The following is a 24,964-nucleotide window of genomic DNA, read 5'->3' on the forward strand; positions in this document are numbered from 1 at the left end:
GAGGACTCACACTTCCTGAATTTAAAACCTTTTACAAAGCTACAGTGGTCAAAACACCATGGTACTGGCATAAAGATAGACATATTGTTTAATGGACTCCAACTGAGAGTTCAAAATTAGACCTTCATATCTATGGTAAATTGATTTCTGACAAGGCTGCCAAGTCCACTCAACTGGGACAGATCCATCTCTCTAACAAATGGTGCTGAAAGAACTGGATATCCATATTCAAATAATGAAAGTTTTCCTGTCTCACACCTCATCCAAAAATTAACTCAAAATGGATCAAAGACCTAAATATAAGAGCCAGGACCATAAAATTCCTAGAAGAAAATGTAGGGAAGCATCTTCAAAATCTTATGGTAGGTGGTGGTTTCTTAGACCTTACGCCCTAAGCACAAGCAATGAAAGAAAAAATAGTTAAATGGGATCTCCTCAAAATTGAATACTACAAAGGACTTTGTTAAGAGGGTGAAAAGGCAACCTACTCAGTGGGAGAAAGTATTTGGAAATCACATTTGATAAGGGTTTAATATCCAGAATACATAAAGAAATCCTACAACTCAACAATAAAAAAGATAAACAATCCAATTATAAAGTGAGCAAAAGACTTGAATAGACATTTTTCTAAAGAGGAAATACACTGGCTAAAAAGCACATGAAAAGATGTTCAGCATCGCTAGCTGTTACGGAAATGCAAATCAAAACCACAATGAGATAACATTTCACACCTACTAAAACAGCCACAATTAAAAAAAAAAACCAGAAAACTACAAGTGTTGGAGAGGATGTGGAGAAATAGGAACACTCATTCACTGCTGGTGGGAATGTAAAATGGTGTAGCCACTGTGAAAGACAGTTTGGCAATTCCTCAGGAAGCTAAGAATAGAATTGCCATAAGATCCAGCAATCCTGCTGCTAGGTATATATCCAGAAGAACTAAAAGCAGCGACTCAAACAGGCATTTGCACATGGATGTTCATAGCAGCAGGATTCACAGTTACCGAAAGATGGAAACAACTCAAGCATCCATCACCCGATATATCAATAAAATGTGTTATATACATATGATGGAATATTATTCAGCTGTATGAAGGAATGAAATCCTGATGCATGCAACAACATGGATAAACCTTGAGTACATTATGTTGAGTGAAATAAGCTTAACACAAAAGGGCAAATATGGTATGATCTCATTGAAATGAACTAATTATAATAAGCAAACTCACAGAGTTAGAATCTGGAATATAGGTTATCAGGGGATGGAATGGGGGGAAGGGAAAGGGGAGCTGATGCTTAATTTGTATAGAATTTCTATTTTGGTTGATTGTAAATGTTTGGAAATGGATAGTGGTGATAGTAGCACATTATTGTGAGTTCAATCAATAACACTGAATTATGTTGGTGAATGTGGTTGAAAGGGGATGTTTTGGGTCATGTATGTTATTAGAAGGAAAGTTAGGAGATAAAACATGGGACTGTATAACAGAGTGAATCCTGTTGTGGATGATGTACAAATAGAATGTTCTTGCAAGAATTCTTGCAAGAATTATATAATAAATATATATGACACTATTACAAGTGATTAATAATAGTATGGGATCTCGGAAAAATACATCTAATATAAACTATGGACTATAGTTAACAATAATACTTTCATCAGTTGTAACAAACAGAGTATACTAATGCAAAGTGTCAAAAATAGAGGGGTAAAAGGAACATTGTATTTTTTTATGTAACTTTTCTGTAAACCTTCAACCTCTCCAATTAAAAAAAATAACAAAATTAAAAATCACATTACACTAAGTGAAAGAAACCAGACACAAAGTACTATATATTGTATGATTCCATTTATATAAAAGGTAAATGTAAATAAATTTATAGAGACAGAATTAGATTAGTGGTTATGTAGGGCTGGGGAAGGATAGAGGAGGGATTGAGAGGTGACTGCTAAGGGGTATTGGGTGTTTTCTTTTTGGAGTAATGAAAATGTTCTAAAATTGATTGTAGTAATGAATACACAATTTTGTGATTATACTAAAAGTCACTGATTGTACACTTTGGATGGATTGTATGGAGGTGAATATATCTCAATAAAATTGCTTAAAAAAAAAACAAAAAAAAACCCACAATCTGTTCTGATTTCACACCCACAAGGATGGCTATTATAAGGAAAATGAAAAATAACAAGTGTTGGAGAGGATGCAGAGATACTGGAACTCTAGTATGTTGTTGTTGGGAAAGTACGATGGTGTAGCAACTATGGAAAGCAATATGGTAGTTCTTCAAAAAGTTAGTATAGAATTACTATGAATCAGTAATTCTACTTCTATGCATATACCCAAATAAAGTGAAAACAGAATCTCAGGTACTTGTACATCAACGTTTATAGCAGCATTATTCACAACCAAAAGGTGGAAATGACAGAAGTGTCCAGCAACAAATGAATGGATAAACAAAACTTGGCACATACAAGCATCAGAGTATTTTTTGGCCATAAGAAAGAATGAAGCTCTGAAACATGCTGCAACGTGCAAGAACTTTGAAAACATTATGCTCAGTGAAATAAGCAAGACACATAAGGACAAATGTGGCAGGATATCAATTCTAAGAAAAGTCTAAAAATAGCAAATTCACAAAAACAGAAAGCAAATTAGAAGTTACTAGAGGATGGGTGGATATGGAGTGTATGCAAATATAATTAAATTTGGGAAAAGAATAAATGAATAGGTCTTTATAAGGAAAAAAGGTAAATTTCCCAATAATTATAACTTGGATCATATTATAAATAGAATTAATCTTATTTTATTTCAATAAATTATAATTCTATAATTTCAATTTTAATTTATTCCCTAATGAAATATATTTCATTTTGCTAGAATGCAAATATATATCCTATTATCTGTGTTTGAAAGCTTTGAACAATTCAGGAAAATATTTTTGGGAAATTATTGTGGTTTTTAAATATCCAATCATTAATCAATTAGTCAGTATTTAAGCATTAATGCGCCAGGCTAAGAGGCATAGAACTTAAATGGAATGTAAACAGGGAGAAGAGAGGTACACAGGATAAGGCTTTCTTTGGCAAGGCCTTCCAGGAAGGGAAGGGGCAGGATACAGGGTGATGATATCAGGTTCATGAGGGTGGGAGTGAGACTCGAAAGCCCTCCTTTGGGTGGCACCCCTGTGCTCTCTGGGCCTTGGACACTGGGCCTCCTTTAGTGATCCTTCTTTGGCTTCCATTGAGTTGATTTCAGTTCAATTCAATTACTTCCCTTCACCATCTCTAGTCACCAATCCGTTCATCCACTCCTTCCCTTTATTTGAAATTCTCAAAACTACTAAACACAGCTACTTCGAAAATAAATATTCAGTGAAGCTAAAATGTGAATGTGACTCGACTCAGGGAGGCTGTACAACTCATCAGACAAGGAACACCTTGCAAACTTCTGAGCACTTCTGATCTCAGCCTGCCACGAGGGGTATCAATCCCTTGCATTCTGAAGTCCTAAGTTAACTTCCCCAAATTCTCGGTTCCTTGGAGGACTGTGGGAAGAAGTAACATACACATTACCTAATGCACTCTTTCTTACTAAAAGTCTGTAGAAAGAAGAGATAAAGTTTCCCCCAGTTCTTTATTAGATCCAATTCCCAATGTACAAACATCCTAATTCATCTTAAAATAGCCCAAACACATTTCATTTCTAAGGAGACTGTTTTCCTCTCTTCCTTCCCCTCCTGCTTCACTCTTGAATTTGTCTTCCTCCCTTATCCTTCTGCCCTGCTCCCCTGGGTCTTGTTTCTCCTATTCTCCGACTTATCATAGTCTTCCCAAAGGAGAGCTTATCTGCAACCCCTCTTTTCCCCGAAATCACTATAAAAGCAGCAACCTTCCATAAATGAAAGGAAAGCCTCATTGGGGCGTGTCAGGGGGTAAAGACGCCCCGCTGAGGGGGGAGACGACTTTACAGCGGAGTTCAAGTGTCCGAAGAGAGGAAAGGGTGATGCACCGGTTCTACTCACTTTCACGGAAGGTCGGATCAGTTAGGCACAATCGGACCCAGGGAAAGCAGCTTCCCCTCAAGGGCGGAGAAGTCCGGTCACTTTTAAAGCGCCCTTCCTGCCCAGAGCCCGGAGAAGTAAGGGGTGTGAAGGCGGAGCCACTGGACTGGCGACACCCTCCCGACGGACCAGCCCTCGCCCGCTTTCCTACCACCTTAGGGAGTTGGCATGGGAAGCGGGATCACCCTCTCAATGAAAGGCAGATGTCCCTTTAAGGTTTGCTTTGCAGCCGGTGGACTTTAGCCTAAACACGGACCCGCGAAGCTGGCTTTATTTGTCCATGTCTCGGACAGAGCCTGGGAGGCTGCCAGTGGGTTTTCAGAGACCAAGAGTGCGAAGGGGCGGGCGATGTGGCATTCCATCTGGGATGTGAAAAGCGTGGAGAGGACTTAGGCGCATTCAACAACAACACAGGAAATCACTCCTCCGCCACTCCTGGGCGCTTCGGCCAGCCGGGGCCAGGATCTGAGACCGGCGGCCAGGATCTGAGACCCGCCGCAGACCTCGGAGTGGCCCAGAGCGCGCGGCTCCCGCGCCCGGCCCTTTGCCCGCCCAGCCCGCGAGTATCCCTGGGCGCAGCAGCCGCTCGGGCCATGGCCCCCGGACGCCGCGCCAGCCCAGGGGTCGCTGTCGCCTGCAGCTGGCTCCTCACCGGTGAGACACTCGGCTTTTCTCTAAGCATCTCCTGCGCGTGGGACTCGGGTCTTGGGGCCGGGAGGGAAGGACACGAAGCTGGGGCCCAGAGAGGAGGAGGGAGCGCTGAGCCACTTCGGAGTGTTCCAGGTAGTCTGGCCAGAGTCAGAGGAGTTTTTGCGTTTGGTTTTGGATGTGAATTGGCTAGGGTGTCTCTTCAAAACTCTCGACCCCAGTGGCAGGAGAGAGGCAATGCTGAAAACTTTACAAGGTAGAATTACTTGACTTTTCAAGTTAAAGTTGTTTTTGCACTGACAAACATACACAGTATTTTAAGACTTTGATGAATGGCTTTCTTTTTCTTTTCTTTTGGGGAGAATGACTAGAGGGCGCCTGATTTGCCGGCAAAATTCCTACCCTCAGGTTGCTTTATGGTAGGTGATGTTGTATTTTCTTGCTGTCAGGTATTCGGGATCTTTGCTGCTACAAAACAAGAAAAGAGAGGGAGGCAAGGCAAATTTGTTCCTTGTCTCTGAATGATATTTTTGTCAATACCCAGAAAGAGGAACATACTGAAATTGAGGAGGGAATAACACAGATCAGGCCACTTTTTAAAAAAGCAAAATATTTTATTGTTACTTGTGTATAAATACGTATTTAAATGGGGAGCTTAATAACACAGGGGAGATACAAAGCTATATTATTGAATTTTTTAAAAAAGATTGAAATAATAGCATTTCCTATGATTTTCCAAATGATTAATCCATGGTCAGATCTTTTTGTTTACCAGTTACTGAGTGTGTGTGTTGGGGTGGGGGTGGGGGTGGGGGTTAAAAGGTGAAAAGATGACATATGGGTAAAAAAAAAGTACATTGGCAGTAGCTTTGTGTGGAAGAAAATCATTTGATTAATGGTTTAATTAATGGTTAACTTTAACATATCATGGATATTTTTCTGTTTTCAGTACTGACATGCTTATTAGTACCAGTTAATGTGGCATTTTGCCATTAAAAACAGGGACCAATAGCCACTTTAGTCTTGATTTATTTGGCCAAGCACTGTTAACTTTTTTGAAGACCACTTAGGAATGGATTTTTAGCAAGCAGAGCTTTTTTTCATACTGAGGTGGTGTAAAGAGAAAGTTAATAATGAGATGCTTGTCTCTTCATCCAAACATTTTGCAATACATAGGAAATGTCCAATAATCCAAACAGTGGTAACTTCTGAACAGCATTAGAGCCAGTGAGTGGTTTAATTTATCAGCTACGGTCACTGCCCTTTACACATATTTTGCCTGTGATTCTCCTTTGATTCAAATATTTTGAGATTGTTTGCATTTTCTGTTGTTGTTGTAGAAAATTTGAATAGTTTACTAACTATTCTAGTTGTACCTTTTTCATTTTACCAAATAAGCAGTACTATTCAATCATATTTAAACTTAGAATTTAAAAAAGACTGCTTTCTCAGAATTAACTACTTCCTCATATGTGGTATATTAATACGTATTTTATAGCACAACACAAGGATCTGAAATTTGACTTCTCCCCTGCCTTTGCTGCTTTCCCTCTGTCATCATGTTCTGTCAGTTCTTCCTTACCAATCTCTCTCAAATTTGGAAACTTCACATCAAATCATAGATTCTACCCTGTAGTCTGGGGTCTCATCACAATGTCCACCCATATGCACTGCCATAAAACTCATCTTCTAATCTGAACCCAACTTCTAATCCATCCATTTAATATATAATTTTCATTGTATCTTAGTCTTTAATCAGAAACCTTAGGGGGTTCTTTGTTGCCTTTCAAATAAAGTCCAAAATTCTCAACTGGCCATTCAGGGTCTGCCATAATCTAGCACCCTCCATCTCTGAATACTCGTTTTTTAGTTTCCTAATTGCTGCTATAACAAATTGCCACAGACTTAATACTTTAAAAACAGCACAAATTTAATATCTTAAAGTTCTGTAGATCAGAAGTCTCACTGAGCTAAAATCAGTATTGGCAGTGCCGCATTCTTTCTGGAGGCTCTAGGAAAGAATCTGTTTCCCTGCATTTTCCAGTTTCTAGAGGCCACTTGCATTCCTTGGCTTGTGGCCCCCTCCTCTATCTTCAAAGCCAGCAGGGTAGCATCTTCAAATCGCTCTCTCTCTCTGACTCTGATCCTCTTGTCTCCCTCTTTAATGGATGACTGGACACCCTAGATAATCCAGAATAATCTCCCCACTTCAAGATCCTTAACTTCATCACACTTGCCAAATCTCTTTTGCCATGTAAGGTATCATATTTACAGGTTCCTAGGCATGGACATCTTTGCAGGTGGGGGGTGTGGGTTCATTATTCTATGTGCCACAACCTCTGAACATAAACTGCCCATTCTAACCAGTCACATCTCCTTAATTTTCCCTCATGCTCATTTTGCCACTGTAGAAATGAAAGTGTTGTTTTAATGCACTGAGAAATAAACTCATCTCTTCCTTCCCACCACTCACTGCCATCTAAACACTCTCCAGCCTTAAAAGCTAAGTTTAGGTGTGACTATGGTTCATTAATTTTCTTTTGGTATGGTAGGAGTATATGGTAGAAGTTATTTCAGGATATTTGTTTTTCCCATTGCTTTGCTTTATTTTGTTTTGAAATATTTTTTATTTGATAAAGTAATTTTTTTTTTTAAAAAAAAGCTAAGTTTACATCACAACAGACCATGGCCACCCCAATAAATTTCCCATTGGATTTAGAATTTCTCATATTAGCTTTTTCACCATTTAGTAAAATGATTTGTCAAGATGTTCTCTCTTACAACCAAATAAAATCTTGATTGTTATTTTATGTATGTCACAGCCCCAGTGAGAAACCAGTGGCACATGTAATGATTTAATTGGAGAAAGTTTAATAAAGGGAGTGTTAAAGCAAACTAGGAAAGATTGTGAAGCACCTGGGACAGGCAACAGTGGGAAGAAAGGCATCACCTGAAACAATAGTGAAAAGAAAAACCCTTACCATTCCTAGGCCTGAGGAGTAGGCAGTGTTAGCTTGACTGTGAAAAGCAGTTGAGAGAAAGGCGCTGTTGGACAGGAGCTGCAACCATAGAGGAATCCAGCTAGTGCCAAAACTGCAACCCAGCAGGAAGGGGGGAGTACGGGAAATAAATATCCCCTCCCTTCTCCTTCCACCCTCCTATGTTTTGCCTAAACCCTCCCATGGGCCACACCCAAATGACAGCATTCAGCTTCCCAGAGGCAAAAGTCAAGGCAGTAACTAGCACAACCTAAAGCTGAAAGGTACATATTTATTGAGAGCATATTATGTACCAGGCCCTGTGCCAAGAAGTCTGTGTATATTATTTCACCAAAAAACAAAAATGACCTAAAACTTAGACACTAGTATTCATATATTAAAGATGAAAAAAGCAAGTACTAAGAGATTAAGTTTATTTGTCCACAGTCACACAGCTAGTAAATAATAGGGCCTGTGCTCAATGCAGATTGCTGACCCCAAATCTCATGCTCTGAAATAATATTTCAAGAGCTTGTCAAAATGTGTTTATTTCCTTCTCATTCATTCTTCTAAATCTGAAATCCAAGCATAATTGTCTAAAAGACTTTGATAAAAGTCTAATTAATGATGGATGTGAGTCCACTGTGTTCATGATTTTTATGTACATAGTGAAATCAGAAGATGCCTTACCCTACATTAATTATAACTTAAAGAAGATCATTGTCTCTGGTTATCAAAAGTATAAATACAGAATTACTCCTAAATTGAGTTATGTGTCTCTACTTTCTAGAAATATTTTGCTTGGCCTGTAAGTAAGGTCTTTGTGATATATTTTTTTTCCTCACACAAGATTTCCTACTCAAAATTAAGTCTAGTGAGGAGATAGCTAAGTACAAAGTCAGATACCCATGACAATGAAATGACCTGCAGTGGTAGAAAATGTATTGGCAGGAATTATTGAAGATGGTAAAACTCTTCTATCTTAATCATTATGATGTATCTAAAGGCAGACATAAGAGCATAAAGTTTCTGTTTGTTTGTTTAACAAATAAACAATGCGAATAACAATGAAATATATATTCTTAACTAGTTTGTCTATTTTTCCTCCCTGCTGTCATGATGCTAATCTAGCTAATCTTGATGCATGAGCTCTTGGGCCACAGTTTGTCACTCTTTATCTTACTACCCTTCATGGTTGCTTTTCTGCCCAGGTTCCTCCACCATCAATCCAACAAACTTCCCATTAGATTCAGAACTTGATGATTTTGATATGCCTCTTAAGATATTTTATAGAATAAAGTATTTCATGTTCAAAATATATTCAAAGAATTAAGGGGTCAAATGCTTTTCTTTAACGACACTGCTCATCTGTTGTATGAAACACAAAATAGTGTGATTTGAATTAGTGTTAAGAAACTGAGATGAAAGATATTTTGGAATTATTAATACAGTGCTAAAGTCAGAATAGATTGCCTATTCAGAGTGGCCTGTGACTAGGGAATTGTATTCACTTTCAAAGCAAGTACAGTAGAGAATCAAGAGATGTAAATGAGCTGAACATATTCCTATTTTTGAGATTATTGAGCTTCTTTCATCTCTTCTATGGTGCCAGCTCCTCTGATGTTTCCTGTGGGTCTTTGCATAAGCAGTAATTTCCACTGCTAAGATTCTTCCATTACCCACATGAATGTAATTTCTGTGTCACCCCCTGGAATTGATTGGGTCCCCTCTCCCCTGGATGTGTGCTCCCCTATCACCTTTGCTTCTGTAATACAAAATGTTACGTCATTATAATTAAATATCTAATTGTCTGTCTTCCCAACTTGAAGTATGCTCTGTGATAGCATGGTCTTTGTTTGTTGGATTATTATCCATAGCACCTAGGAATGGTAGGCATTCAAAAATATTTTATTGAATGAATTATGAAAGAATAGACTAGAGACAAACTCTTGTACTTAAATCATCAGTTGTCCCCTTTAATTGTATATCCACCTGGAATATTTATATCTAATTGAATGGAAGATACCATTTTTAAAGGATGCATATTATTTTATGCATCATAAGAAAGAAAAGTGCTGCCAATTCTAATTGCTAGATTGCTAGATGCATCCTGATTTCAGAGATGTTGGCATTTGGAAAATGTGCATCTAAAAATTATAATCATTAGTTGACAGTATATCTACATGGAAGTTTTCTATCACATTTCACTGTATTTAAAAAATATATATATCTTTAGATTTCAAAGAGGGTAATACATAACATCCCTTCTGGATACAAAGATATGAACATTATCCCTCTTCTTAGTTCTCTTCCAGAAACAAGTTTAGATATGATTCAGGGAATAATTGCTCCTCTGGCATCAGCAGCCTCACCAGATCCCAAGAAGAGAGCTTCCTCTAAATACTCTACCTTTAAAGGAAGCTGCAGAAGAAATGTGACAACAAAGTAACCAAAAAATGTTCCAGCTGTACAGAATCAATGACCCCTAACTTTGTGTCATGTCAGTGGTAAACACTAGGACTACATATATATGAAGGGGCCTAATTTTTATACTTCTGTAATATAAAAGGAAGATTAATAAGTCAACCAAGCCTTAAATAAAAGGAGATTAAATACATACTCTTGTTTGTGTTAAGAATCTACTTCACATAGAAAAATATTAATATTGTTTGTATCCAAACAGTGGATCTATACAAACAGAACAAGGGAGAAATCTGAACTAACATAAAAATCATTTTGTTTCAGATATCAAAAGGAATGAAGATCTAATGCTTTTTTTTTTGCTTGAATGATCTGAGATTGGCTGAAATGAATTCTTAAATTTTAATAGGGCATCTAATCAAATTAGAACATCAAATGATTTTATTATAGATGAGATACTCCTAATATAAATTATCATGTACTTTCAAAAATTATTTTATTAGCCAGACTTTTAGTTTGCCAAATACTAAAGTTTGAAAGCACACAGCTACTGACAAACCCTCAAATGTATTTATACAGTTTGTTTTAATATTGTGGCAAAATGATCCTATAGTATATAGAGATGTGTGTGTATGTGTATGTATGTATATATATATATATATATGCACACATTCACACACACATCTTTGTTGATAGAATTTTCTTTATCTGATAAGGGATTCCATATTGTTTTGTGACAATTGCAGTAGTATTTTCTATCACAAGAAACGTAGATAGTGAGTATAACAAGTTCCTGAAAAGAAAAAAAAAATCCCTTTTACCTTTTACCACTTTGCCTAATTAGCTGAAAAATCTTCCCAGTTGTCCATTTAGAGGCCACATGGGAGTTTTTGTACAATATTGAGGTTAGTACATTCTCTCTAAATAAATGATTGCATTTATCACTAGATTTTCATAATCAGACTTCTACTTTCTTATTCTGTAAAGAACATATTCCAATTAATGTACAATAAGACTCATTGTTATTATGCATTATTTTTAAAACATTTTAAAACCGTTTCCTTGGAAAGATTTCCTTAAAATAATCATTTTCTTATCCAAACATGGATATCTCAAAAATTGAAATGGATTTATACAAACTTAAGATTTAACTTTCTATTAAATTTTTAGTAACATTGTAAGGCAGAACGTGATTTCCTAATTTTAGGATGTCAGTGATAGACAAGTTAAAAACTCTGAATTGAAGGTGAACTAACAACCTCATTCACATAAGAAACATGATTGTTTCCCAGGAACAAAAAGATACTCTTAAGGGGCTTGCAAGCTGAAAGAGGCGATAGACCCTGCAGAGGTGCAATGGCACGAGGGGCCACCAAGGGGCGTTGAGCAAAGGAATGAAGAAATTAGGTTTGTGTTGCAGAGGAATGGTCTTGCAACAAAATACAATATGGAAACAAGAAAAATTATAGAGCTCCTACAATTAAGTGTCACTGTGCTAAGCATGGAGAATTCAAATCATATTTCCATTGTTTGCCCACAGTCCCTGTTGCTGTTCCCAAACCATTTCTAATATATTACCGAAATATGAAGAAGGAATATTGTAATCTAATTCATCAGTGAGGTACATGAACTACTTCATACAGTTAGGGCTGATCTAAGCTTTCCCTGAAAGGAGGTGCTAGTATAAATAAATTCACCCAACTATCTGTCCATCAATTATCTATCCACTTTACTGAATCAATTATTTTTCCAAGGATGAATAATTACGATCATATTAAAGCGAGCCCTTTGCCTATTGTCTGATTCAGACTTCTGGCTTCAAGCCCAACTTCTTAGGGATTTATGTGGCACTTACATTTTTATAAAGCCCTACAATTTACAATGTATCATAATCTCATTAGAACCTCATAAGGATTGTCAAGTGAGAAAGGCAGAGCAAATAAACTTATTTAAGATTTAGAATGAAAAAAGTTTTATAGAGGTTAGAAGACTTATATAAAGTTGCTAGGATCCAGGTAGGAGAAAACCATAACTCAGGTCTGCTGATTCTTAGTGGGCAAGCATTAAACTTGGCATCAGTCTTTTACTACTAAATTGGGCCTTAGAAAGAATCAAATTCAAAAGGTAATGTGCAAAAATGAAAATAACTGTATTAGGGTGAGTTTATGGGTGGTGTTTTATGAAAAACATTTTGTTGCAACAAAATTTTTACAGTTAGAACCATTTTAATTATTGATCCAATTGCCTCAATTTTTAAGTATAAGAAACTCGGTTTCAAACTATCTGAAGTGCTGCTAAAACTTACCATAAAAACAAGTGACAGGGTAAAAACCGCAATCCAGGAGACTTGACTTCTAGCCCAGTTCTCATTCTGAGACACTGGAAGTGTATCAAAAGCAACAAATTAAAAACTTTTGGAGGTAACAACATTGATTTTTTTTTTCCTTTTGGAGAGACTGATATAAATAACACATTAAAGGAAAAATAGATAAAATTACTGATATAAACGTTCTTACTTTCAAAAGGGCAATAAATAAGTATAAAATTAGAATTTAAAGCAACAGAGGTAAATTGTGATCTTTTTTTCTCATGATTTTTCTTATTTTGAAAAAGAATGAAAATACATCTATAACCACAATAGTTTTTAAATAAGAAGAATTGCTTTTTAAGTTATCATTGTTAAAATAAGTGAACTACAATCAATGACAATATCAGTGACTTAGGTGTCCATGTTAATAATATAGCTGCCACAACTTAATGTATGACTAACCTAGCTTATCACTCAGATATGAGTGTCTACTATGTGCAAGGGACTTTGCAAGAAATGGTGCAGGGATATGAGGATAACTCAGTCCAGAGTTCAAGGAGAATAAAATTATATGTATTTAACTTAATATTATGCATGGTTTTAAGTTTGTGGGAACTTTTATGCTGGCCCTTAAAGACAGATAGGTCTTATGGAAGCAGGGATAAGAGGATGTGACATTTTAAATAGAGGAAACAGTATGAACTAAGGCAGCAAAGTAGAAAATTTCCAGGATGTGTGGGGAACAAAAGTTACTACTCCCATGTCCATGCTTGAATATTGGGTACATGGAGGGGACAAGTGGCAAACAAAGCTTGTAAAGCTACATCATAGAGGATTTGAATATTAGGGAGTCTGGACTTTAATAGGGACTGGAACTCAAAAATAATTTAAAATAAAAGTGTAATGATTGGTCTAGAAATACTAAGCCATAACACAAAGTGTTTGAGAGAACATCTGATCATTCAACAAAAAGCTCCCTTTACTGACAAAAAGGTTATAAACTGTTGCAGATGTTTCAAATCAAGTAGTAATTCTGAAAAATTTTGTAATATATTCAATCACTGATGCATATTTATATTTAAAAAGAAAGCCCAAAGCAGTTTGCCTCGTAATTAAATATATATGTATATATGTATGTGTGTGTTTATATATATAAATATATATATATAATGAACTATAGAGTTAAGTCAATATGGGGTTTCTACAGATTTTAAATTTAGAAATCTATGTGTATTTTTCTAAAGTAGAGTATTCGATTTTTATCAAGGATTATGATGGTGATCTAGGCTGGGCAGAAGGAAAACTATTTGGGAAAGAATAAGAATATAAAAATTTTAAGAAGTTATAAAAGAGCAGGGAAGGAACCACTGTCTTTTCAATTCTCTAAGGTGCCTCCCAAGGTGGGCCTTTGTTTAACTGGTCAAGGGGACAGTTAAGGAGAAGTGGCAGTAGATAACAGCACATTATTTGCAGTTGAAGAAATGATTACAAGCATTCATAATATAGTTTTTTGGTCGTGGAAAAAGAAGAAGGTATGAAGTTAAAGTAGGCCTGAATTTGAATGCTGATCTTGAACACAGTACCTAACTTCCTGGAATTCATTTTCTTCATCTATAAAATAAGGATAAAAAGTATTTACCTTACTGGTGAGGATGAGAAAGACCACAGGAAAGTGCCTGGTGAATATTAAATAAATTACAGTTCTTCAATTAAAACTAGCATTATTAAGATCCTACTGTGGGCCTAGGCACTGATATTCTGTGATTTTTGATCCTCCTTAGCAGACTATGGGGAAAGGAAAATTATATTCAGAAAGGTGATCAAGGAACACCTCAACTTTCCCATCCCAGCTCAAAAGCAACTCCTCCTCCCCTGCTTCTCATTCTGTCCCTCTGTCAGTCTGTCTCTCTGTTTCATTCTCTCTCGTGCACACTCTCTCGTTCTCTCTCTCTCTCTCTCTCTCTCTCTCACACACACACACACACACACACACACACACACACAGAGGCAAGCCGCCTTCATACTTAGTGTGATCAGCTCCTTGGTTAGTGAAAAGTGGCTGCGTTCTCTTGGAAAGATAATTTTCATTGGAAGAAGGCGGCAACAATCTGAGTTGGGAATTTTGTGAGGTAGGGAAGGAGGAGGGAAAGAGAGATGGGAATGACAACTAAGCAAATAGTTCTAATTTAGAGTAGAGCTTGGAGGGGCCAATGTGTCTCTTGACAATCTCTGAGGAAGATAACTGAGCCCTGAGTTAAAGTTATCAAGACTTGTGCCAAAGTCAGCTTCCCCCCTTTCATCCCTGTGTCACTAGTTCAGGTTGGTAAATTTCCCTTTCTATGCCATACACAGAAGGAAAAGTTAGAAAATGAGGATGTATGAGTGTAGGACTTCTCTATCCCAGAGAATTTAGAGTAAATTTTGGGGGGCTTTTCCTCTTCATCAGTCTTTTAACCTGCACTCCTTACTTCTCCAACCCACTCCCCAAATAAAAACTGGTAAGGAACTTAAAGGATTTTCTTTAAAATCAGTTCTATAGCTATTCAGTCGGAGTCGGCCACTTAACAGATCAGTTTCTCCCCGCTTCCCATCACCCTTAGCTTTCAGCTTAGATTTGGCAGCGAAACTCTGGCCCTAAACTATAGCCAGGAAGATCTGTTTCTGTGTCTCCACCCACAACCCCAACCCCAACCCCAACCTCCGCCCTAAACATTTCACAGGCTACTGAGCCGCGGAAAGCTGAGACTACCAATTTGGGATTTTGGGATTCCCAGGATATCAGCTCAAGCAACTGAGAAGTCCACCCAGGGGTAAATTCCACAGATGGTTTCTTCTCTCTCCGGGATCAGTGCTTTGACATCTGGTTTAATCAGATCGTGCAGCCCCAGTAATTAAGGGCAGAAAACAGCTGAGAAGGACTCTCAGAGCCCAAGAGTCCTTAGAAACTGCTTCTGCAAAACCAGCTCTGACAGGCGTGTAGCGACACAGCGCAGATAAGCCAGGGGCAAACTTGAGTTTAGTTTGGATCCTTGGGGCCCAGTCGGCACTTCTGAGAATTCCTTTTATTTTTTCATAGCTCTAAAACTGGATTTACCCAGAGGGAGATGTAGAGTGGCAACTACATCCAGTTGAAAAAATATATACCTTTGCACTCACACATTCCATAGATTCCTCACAAATGGGGATGAAACCTGGAAAGTCCAAGTTCATCATTAAAATAAAGGACTCGCCACCAAAGTTTCCGTAGACACCAGCCCTAGCGCGTCTGGCCAGGAACACCTCCCCGCTTAGAACACCTACGCATGCGCAAACTGCGGCCCCGCCTCCCCGTTGGACGCTCTCCGGGAGTGGCGGCGGTGAGCCGGTTGCGCATGCGCCCTCATTGCATCAGCCAGTCGGACCGTGCCGGCTTCCGCGGCGTAGGAGAAGTTGGTGTTCGGTGCGGCGTTTCTCTTGCGAGTTTGGTGCAGCGCGCCCGGAGACTAAGAGAGGAAGGGGTAGAGTAAGTGCTCCCCTCGGCTGCTTGTGTCGGAGTTAGAGTATTCCTTCTTGCCTCGCGGGTACCCATAGGAACTGGACCCCGCCCCCTCCTCGGCCTAGAATCCCCCCTTCCTCCTTCCTTGCCTCTTACCGGTGGGGACCCCCTCGATCCTCCTTGTACAGGCAGTGAGCCCCTGCGAGGCCATGAAGCTCGTGAGGAAGGACATTGAGAAGGACAATGCGGGCCAGGTAACCCTGGTCCCCGAGGAGCCCGAGGACATGTGGCACACCTACAACCTGGTGCAGGTTGGTGACAGCCTGCGGGCCTCCACCATCCGCAAAGTACAGACCGAGTCCTCCACGGGCAGCGTGGGAAGCAACCGGGTCCGCACGACCCTCACCCTTTGTGTGGAGGCCATCGACTTCGACTCTCAAGCCTGCCAGCTGCGGGTCAGGGGGACCAATATCCAAGAGAATGAGTATGTCAAGATGGGGGCTTACCACACCATCGAGCTGGAGCCCAACCGCCAGTTCACCCTGGCCAAGAAGCAGTGGGACAGCGTGGTTCTGGAGCGCATCGAGCAGGCCTGTGACCCAGCCTGGAGCGCTGATGTGGCCGCCGTCGTCATGCAGGAAGGCCTCGCCCATGTCTGCTTAGTCACTCCTAGCATGACCCTAACTCGAGCCAAGGTAGAGGTGAACATCCCTAGGAAACGGAAAGGCAACTGCTCCCAGCATGATCGAGCCTTGGAGCGATTCTATGAACAGGTGGTCCAGGCTATCCAGCGCCACATACACTTTGATATTGTAAAGTGCATCCTGGTGGCCAGCCCAGGCTTTGTGAGGGAGCAGTTCTGTGACTACATGTTTCAGCAAGCAGTGAAGACAGACAACAAAGTGCTCCTGGAAAACCGGTCCAAATTCCTTCAGGTAAAATAGTCTTACCCGGGGATAATTAAAATGGGTAGAGGAATTGATATAAAATACTCCTAAAACTTTTAGAAGTAGAAAAAGTAAAGGAGGAGAAGGTCTTAATTTGGCTGGTGCTCTAATTATAAATGAGATAATGAAATGTGAGTAAATACAGCTTTTTTAAAAAGGAGAACTGTTAGTTACTGTATTTATATAGTTAATTTTGCTGAAGTCCTTAAATATTTATAAATCCTATTAGTGCTTTTGGCTTTAAATCATTGAGGCTGATTAGTGGGCGCTCTAAGAGATTCCTTTGCTTAACTTTTATAATTGTCATTTTAGGTACATGCCTCCTCTGGACACAAATATTCTCTGAAAGAGGCCCTTTGTGACCCTACTGTAGCTAGTCGCCTTTCAGATGCTAAAGCTGCTGGGGAAGTTAAAGCCTTGGATGACTTCTATAAAATGTTACAGCATGAGCCTGACCGAGCTTTTTATGGACTCAAGCAGGTGGAGAAGGCCAATGAGGCCATGGCCATTGACACCTTACTCATCAGTGATGAGCTCTTCAGGCACCAGGATGTAGCTACACGGAGCCGGTATGTAAGGCTGGTGGACAGTGTGAAAGATAATGCAGGCACTGTTAGGATATTCTCTAGTCTTCATGTTTCTGGGGAACAGCTCAGCCAGTTGACTGGAGTAGCTGCCATTCTCCGCTTCCCTGTCCCTGAACTCTCTGACCAAGAGGATGATTCCAGTTCCGAAGAGGATTAATGATTGGGATTTATAATTGAGACAACCTTGTGCCTCACTCCTTCACTGTGTTACATTTCCTCAAAACTCTTTTGACAGAAAGCTGCAAGAGTGGCACTTTTTGATTCAAACAGATCCCTGTTTGGTCTGACGTGTTTGGTCACACTTTGTATTTTGTGGTTGGCAGGACATGTATTCAGACTAAGAAAATAAACTAAAAGAAAATAATTCTCCATGTGCTATCATCTTTATTAATTGGTAGGAATGATGAGAGTTACTTACAGTACTTAGAAAAGTTCTGGGTGTCTAACAATACCCATATATTGTTTGGGATATATCATGAAATTCCATACTGTGTGCTTTAAAGTGCTTTTCCTTAGGAAAAGTTTTTGATACCTCATTGTCCTCAGTTTAATTTATGGTTCTCTAATTCTGCATGGTGTTCTTGCCCTACATTTAATGATCTCTCCCCACCTGTACCCATTACATTTTTTTTAGATTTGAACTTATTTGTTATTTTAAATGATGACCAATTGGGAGATTTTTCTTAAGGGACTTGTTAAACCAATCATGTTAAAAGTAAATGCTTTGGTGTATATTTTTGTTGTTGTTAGAATTAATCATATTTGCCTTAGTAGACCACTTAGTTGTTCTTAGATCATAGATTTTTTTTTTTTTTTTTTTTTTTTTGATCTGCTAGGGATTCTCAAGATAATTTAGTAGAGACCTCTTCATTTTAAAAATGAGACTGAGGTATGTAACTTGCTTCATGTGGCTAATTAGTTGCAAACCTGGAAGTAGATCCTGATCTGGGTTTTAGTTCTTTGCACTGAAACATACTGCCACATTTTTTTTTTTTTTTTTTTTTTGCTTGTCAGAGTTACACTTAATACCATCTTATGTTAACTTGCAACAGTAGTTTCTGTGCTTTTACATTCTTAAAGTATTTTTGATGTGCATTTCTAAGAGTCAGGGAGGGAACCTTGGGAGTAGAATTGCATCTTGACCTTCCTGAGACTTCCACTTAGCAGAATAATTAGGAAAGATCTTATAAAGAAAGAGTGATAATTCGGTTTTTAACTCTGGGATCAATGATGCCTGCTTGAAGCAACAATACCAAGTAAACATGCTTCTCTTGTCTGTGAGCCTTTCTGTGAGTGTAAGTACCAGCTTTTATAGTATTATAAAAAAGTTATTAAATAATTTGGGAGGAGTATAGAAAGGAAGCTACTAAGATTCCTCGAATATAAAAAGGAAGCCACGAAGATTCCTGGAACCTGATGACAAATGATATTCTCAATAAGAATTTGGAGATTTGAGGCATCTAGTACTCTCACAATCTACACAATACTGGTTATTCCTGGTATTGTTATCTATGGTAATATAAACCAGAAGAAATGAAACTTACTGATAAATCTAACCAATACATTTTATCCATAGGCTTTCAAACGTAGATACCTGTTTGGCCTTACCTCAAGAGCTCTTAAAACTCTCCATGTTCAGGCCAATCTCCAGACTAATTAAATAATCTTTCAGCCCTCAAAATGTTTCTTTAAAGCACCCCACCTTGAGAATCATCAATTAAGACATAGCTATTTGAAAATGTGCTTCATGGACCAGCAGTATCTCCTGAGAACTTGTTAGAAACCACAATCTGGGTCCTACCCTAAACCTCCTATATCTGAATCTGCATTCACCAACATCTCTAGGTATACCTAATAAAATCCGATAAGTATAGTCAATAGCTTATTCTCCCTATGCTAGCAGATCTCTGGCTGAGTTTGCCAGCCATAAGGAAAAAAAGATTTGAGTTTCAAGATAGTTAACTGGCCAGTGTTCAGTTTAACTATCTATAAAAGCTCTTTGACTGAAAGTTTGTTTTTATGTCCATGAAGTATTTAATTTAAAAAATCTTTAAAGAATTCCAGTTTTTAAAAAATTATGTTTTATACCATTATCAAGAGAATAATTCATAGATGGCAAAATCAAAATAGTGATAAGAACCTATAAAATTAAAAATTCTCATAATTTTTCTGACTATTCTCTAAATAATGAAATGAATCAAAGGTGTTTGGAAATCATATACATTAGTCTAAATTCCAACTGCTGTTCATTAATATTAAGGAGTGAATATGTAGTAACAAGTGAAAACACTATCAGTAACTATCTTATACTCTCAAATTAATGTATTGTTGTACCACAAATTTCCATCAGGTGCTTGTAAACAAAATTTTGCTACTCCCACTAGGTTCAATAAATGTGAAACTGGTAACTTGTTTCATTTTGTTCTAGATATGATACATATCAAAATGCATTTCCTATTCCTGGTTCTTCATTTATGTTAAATACCTTGCTAATTTTATGACTGGCTTGTTGATCCTGGATTTCACTTTCATTGGATCTCCTCCCAGATGCCACTAGAGTAGCTTTGTAAAACTAATTTTCCTTTATCTCTGCTTATTTTCTGCCACTAATTTTAGTTTACTTTTTTTAATACCATCAAATTCTCTCTCAACCTCAAATTATCTTCAACAGAAGTGATTCATGATTTCTGCATTTCATATATTCTGGAACTGAAAAGTTTACAAAACAAAAAGTATACATCTGAAACATGTAAATTCCTCATAATAGACACTGTTAGTGGGAATGGGATGTTTTGCTCTTTAATCAGTTTTCTAAGGAAATGAGTTGGTTATTTGTTTTCAGTATCAGAATATGTTGAATTATGTGTTGAAGAGATTCCTTAAGTGATTCTGGGAGTTTGAGGAGAGGAACCCTTTTGCCTGGGGCCAGAGCTTAGATACAGGTGTTCAAATTTATATTACACCAATCATTAAGATTAATATATTCAATTTTATCCATTCATTCCATGCCTCCTTTGAACCAAGCACTGGGCTGAGTTTGGAAAGGCAAACATGTAAACAATGTTATAGGTAACTTGTATAAAATGTGTTAGAGGTCACGGTATTCGAAGGGGTAACTTTTAGGAAGAGCAAAGGGCCAATAAATTTGTCTAAAATGGTGACATGTCTGTCATGCAGAAACCTGGGGATGTAAAGGGGTAGCGGGTTACTGATAAAATAAGGCCCTGCATTCCACTATAAGGAGTTTGGATTTGGCCACAATGAGAAACTGCTGAAAAAAGTTTAAGCAAGGGAATGACATGACAAATTTTGCATTTTACAAATATCATTATTTTACAGTATCAAGGATGGATTGGAGGAGACAAGTTTGGAAGCAGGAAGACCAGTTAAGGGAATGCATATTTTAAAAATCCAAGGGAAAAAAAATTTGATGGCCTGAAACAAAGCCAACAGCCTTGTTCCTTAAAATAGGAATGAGCAGGATGACTCAAAAGGAGATACTGGGTGATAGAATCAAAAGGATTGGGCTGCAGATTGTTGTTCAGGGTTACAGAAAGTAGAATCTAGGGGCAAATCTGAAATTTCTTTCTTGAATGATGGGAGAGATGGTGGCACAATTCAAAGAGACCAGAAATGTAGGAAGCAGAGCTGGTTTGGAAGGAAAAATGGTAAGCTCAGTTTTAAGTGCCTGTGGGACATCCAAAATGCTTTCCAGCAGAATTCTACATACACTCCTTTACTCCCTTCAGGTTTTTTGCTCAAATATCACCTTTTCAGTGAGGTCTTCCTAATCAGCGTTTTAAAAAAGGTAACTTCTCCAAGATTCCTTCTTCCTTGTCTTACTTTTCTCTATGTTACTCATTTCAGTTAGTTGTTTTGTTTATCATCAGTCTAGTAGTCAGCTCCATGAGGGCAGAGATTACTGACTTTGTTCATTGCTATATCCCCAACACCATGAATAGTTCCTGTCAGAGTAGATTCTGACAAATATGTTGAGTAAACGAATGAATGACTGAAGGAGAAGTCTATCAGGCAATGGCACATACAGGTCTGAAATTCAGGAAAAAAACATTGATGGGGATAATGATACAAGAGGTGTCAGCACAAGGATAGACCTGAAACAGAAAAAAATGACCCAACAACAACTAATGAAGGTAAAAGAAAAAAAGGGGGCCAAGTGCCGAACTAAAGAGAAACAGGAATTTTTAATCTTTTTAAGTGCTACTTGACTCAATTGTCTGTATTATAATCATTCAAAGCAGAGATGTATATATCATTCAGTAATAAAGTCAGATCTTTGTCTTTTCCCCCTACAGATCTCGGTAGTGTATTTATCTAGAATAGATAAAGTGTCGAGTTCAGGAAAGTTGTCAAGTTTTTAAAACTTCTTAAGATAAAAAGTTTCTAAGTTTTTGGGTCAGATGCCAAATTACTTTTGTACATGGTTTTTAAGTGGGTCTTAATGTATATGAACATTAAAAAAATTAATATTTGAAAATTACAGTCTTCAGAAAAATATACATTAGTGTGTGAGATTGAATTTCTAAAGATTTTTTTTTTTTCCTGGATTCCCACAGTGCAGGCATTAGCCAGCTATATCCCATTGAGGCCAGAGGGTTACTGCTCCTGGATCCTTATCCCACAGGTATCTTTGATTTCTCTCTCTGCCGAGCTCAAACACTTCCACTTCAACTCTTACCCACTGCAGAACAACAAGTTTTAGAACTGTGGCTTAAAAGTCTGCAAAGTTTTATTTACATCTTTCTCAAGACTTTGAACTAGTTTATTTTTAAAATTAACTTTGGTCAGCCCATAGTTTTGCAGATTTATTTTTCAGGAAATGAGTTCAGAACAGTGAAGAGCAACTAAAAGGATCACTATCTGAGATAAAATTTCAAGAATCCTAAATGAAACAATTTTCTTCAAATTGATGTCAGTATATTTAAACTTAGTCCTATGATTCAGTTGATGTATTCTAGGAGATTTAGTATTGTAGAAAAGTGCTAGTCAAGATTTTCTTGATTCGTTATATTTACCACTGATCAATTGTCAATCTCTTAGAGTTTAGTGCAAAGTGTTACTGTAAAGGCAAAATCATTTCTAAAGGAGTTGAGATGCAAGAATAACATTATGTGTCAAGGATGCCTGATATAGAAAAAGATTCAAAAGTCAACAATGAAGTTATTTAAGATGTTGGAAAAGAAGCTATATAATAATGATTTTGGAATTTAGCAAGCGGAACAATCTAAGTTACTTAGTATAGTCACCTTGTAGCAAATAAATGTCACATAGAAATAGTAAAAGAAATTTACCAAGTTCAGGGAAGAGAGGTTACTGTGAAAAACAATGGCAAAAGATATTTGTTAAAGTGAAGTTGAGATAATAAAAATCTCCTTTTTTTTTTCCTATATATAGCAAGAATTCTTCCTTTTTAAGTCATATGTTAGTGTATTCCATTGTGACAACACTGGGAAAGAAGCTGGGATATTGTGAATTTGTTCATTTAAATCGAGGAAAAAGAAATGAGTTTCCTCAAGGAAAACCCACCTTTGTTTGTAATACTTTAGTTACATACAAATTTGAAGCTAGACTTTTTTGCTATTGAAATGCCTATTTTAATTCTATAATAATTGGCATTGATACGGGAAGGTTTTATATTTCCAGATGCCAGTTGCTAAGGATTATGACATTTATAATAAATTGTGGGGACTTAGATTACCAGTCCTCTTGTAAATTCCCTTTCCTTTTTCCCTTAACATTGCCCACATTAAAATCCCAGGTTTTAGAATGCCAGTTGGATGCCTGTTTTCTATAATGTCAGAGACTTTGAGCTTAGTTGGATGTAGGGTGCCACATTTGGTTTCTAACACCCAGTTCTGAGCAAGTGGCAGTATCTGCCAGGCAGCAAATACAGGATAAAAATGTCTTTGTAGCCACATTGCCTGGCTACACCCAGATTGGCACCACCGTCCCCACTCCAGGAATGGACAACCTATTACAATAAAAGTAGCTGTGTGCTTATTAAGTGCCAAGTCCTGTGGTAACTGCTTTTAAAGGCATTATTTAATTCTTGCAAAAAGCCTATGAAAAAGGTTTTATTATCACCACTTTCAAATAAGGACACTGAAATTAAAAGATGCTTAATTTGTCCAAAATCACATAGCTAGTGGGTGTGATGAGGTGCTCTGATTGGACAACTCCCTAAGAATGTCAGTGTCATACCTCAGTTTTCTTTTTTGGAGTAGGTCAAAGGTATGCTTGGAATTTTTTTTAAATGTATTTGATGACACTAAATTTTATATAATCAGCCAAATTTGCAAATCAATTTGTATGATTTTGTTTACCTACCTCGATTAGTCATCTCTTAAAACATCAGGAGCTCAATCCCATGACACACTAGTCCATCTGGAACATAGTTGGGAATTAGATAACATACAGAAAATTTTTCAAGTTTCTGTGTTAAAGCAAGTCCCTCAAGATTTTACCCAATGTCTTTCTTTATTATTTCACACCTAATTTTAGTAAACTTACCTTTAAAAATTTTTAAGCCTTCTGTTTTAATTCATGAATTCTTTCAATTTACAGTAATTTACTGAGCACCTTAATTAGCAGGCAGTAAGCAAGTACCCTCAGGTATGCAAAGATGAGTTAAGAAACTTTTCCCTGGTCTTTAATTAGTGAATTAGCTATCAGGGAGATTACTGTAGTAGTCAAGCTGGCCAGGAGGTGACTGCAGTGGGAAATGAAAGCTGACGTCTCAGGTGGTTCCTAAAGCACTATCCAAAGAAACAAATCTGGGACTTAGAGTATTTCACCTGGCCCTGAAGATGTTACTATATTGTATTACACTAACTGGTGTTCATATTAAGGAAAAGATTAAATTACACTCTCTGTATTCTGTTAAAGACAAGGAAATATAATATCTTTCAAAATGATTGTCACCCAAAATTATTAAAAGATAGTGGTACTTAAGGAAATCTTTGGCTCTCTGTCATCCGAGGAATGACAGTTTCATAGTTTTAGTATAGCATGGTAGTCTCAATAAGAAATTCAATTGCTGAGGAATGAATTCTTATTAAAGAAAAAAAAAGACCCAAAACCTCAAGAAACTCTAGTTATAAAATTTATTCAGATGTGGGAGGTCCTCCGAGTTCACGTCTAATTTCCAGAAGTTTTATGTCTGGAATTTTTCATCAAGTCCTAGTGTAAACATTGACTAGAACTTTTTGTTTGACACCATCATGAAAAATTGCTCTGTGGATAGAAAACATATTTTAATCTTGTATTTCAGCTTATATGATACTGTGACCATAATTTATAGTTCGTTCTTCCTCCCCAAGTGTATTGTTGACAATGATAGAAGTCTTTTTTTCTTTTTTTAATGAGGTGGGGAGGGGAAGATTGAAAATACATTGAGGTATTTGGCTCCTAATCATTTAGAATCAGAAAAGGTTCAAGCTGAAAGGAAGCCTTATATTCTAACTTACTTTGTGATACACATGAAAAATTAAGGGCCAGAGAGGTTTGGCAACTTGTTC

General features: G+C 37.6%; 2 protein-coding genes across 2 annotated transcripts in view; both read left to right on the plus strand.

Annotated features, from left to right (window-relative positions):
• The first annotated feature begins 3,987 nt into the window (after positions 1-3,987).
• Positions 3,988-24,964, plus strand: part of ITGA1 (integrin subunit alpha 1) — a 166,686-nt gene continuing 145,709 nt past the window's right edge. The window contains exon 1 of the mRNA XM_037798951.1: positions 3,988-4,716. Within this exon, the coding sequence (XP_037654879.1) occupies positions 4,656-4,716 (61 nt within the window). The 5' untranslated portion in view covers positions 3,988-4,655. The remainder of the gene's footprint in view (positions 4,717-24,964) is intronic.
• On the plus strand, positions 13,690-17,790 carry PELO (pelota mRNA surveillance and ribosome rescue factor). The gene is made up of 2 exons (XM_037798768.1): positions 13,690-16,827; positions 17,152-17,790. The coding sequence occupies exons 1-2, from the start codon at positions 16,102-16,104 to the stop codon at positions 17,581-17,583; spliced, it is 1,158 nt and encodes a 385-aa protein (XP_037654696.1). The 5' UTR covers positions 13,690-16,101; the 3' UTR covers positions 17,584-17,790.

The sequence above is a fragment of the Choloepus didactylus genome, chromosome 11 (assembly GCF_015220235.1).
Source record: "Choloepus didactylus isolate mChoDid1 chromosome 11, mChoDid1.pri, whole genome shotgun sequence".
NCBI classification, from domain to species: Eukaryota; Metazoa; Chordata; class Mammalia; order Pilosa; family Megalonychidae; genus Choloepus; species Choloepus didactylus.

Excerpts from the sequence above, each read along its gene's own strand:
- PELO (XM_037798768.1), top strand. The coding sequence starts at position 16,102 with ATGAAGCTCGTGAGGAAGGACATTGAGAAGGACAATGCGGGCCAGGTA. Across the intron at positions 16,828-17,151 it reads ACCGGTCCAAATTCCTTCAG|GTACATGCCTCCTCTGGACA; the intron begins GTAAAATAGTCT and ends TTGTCATTTTAG.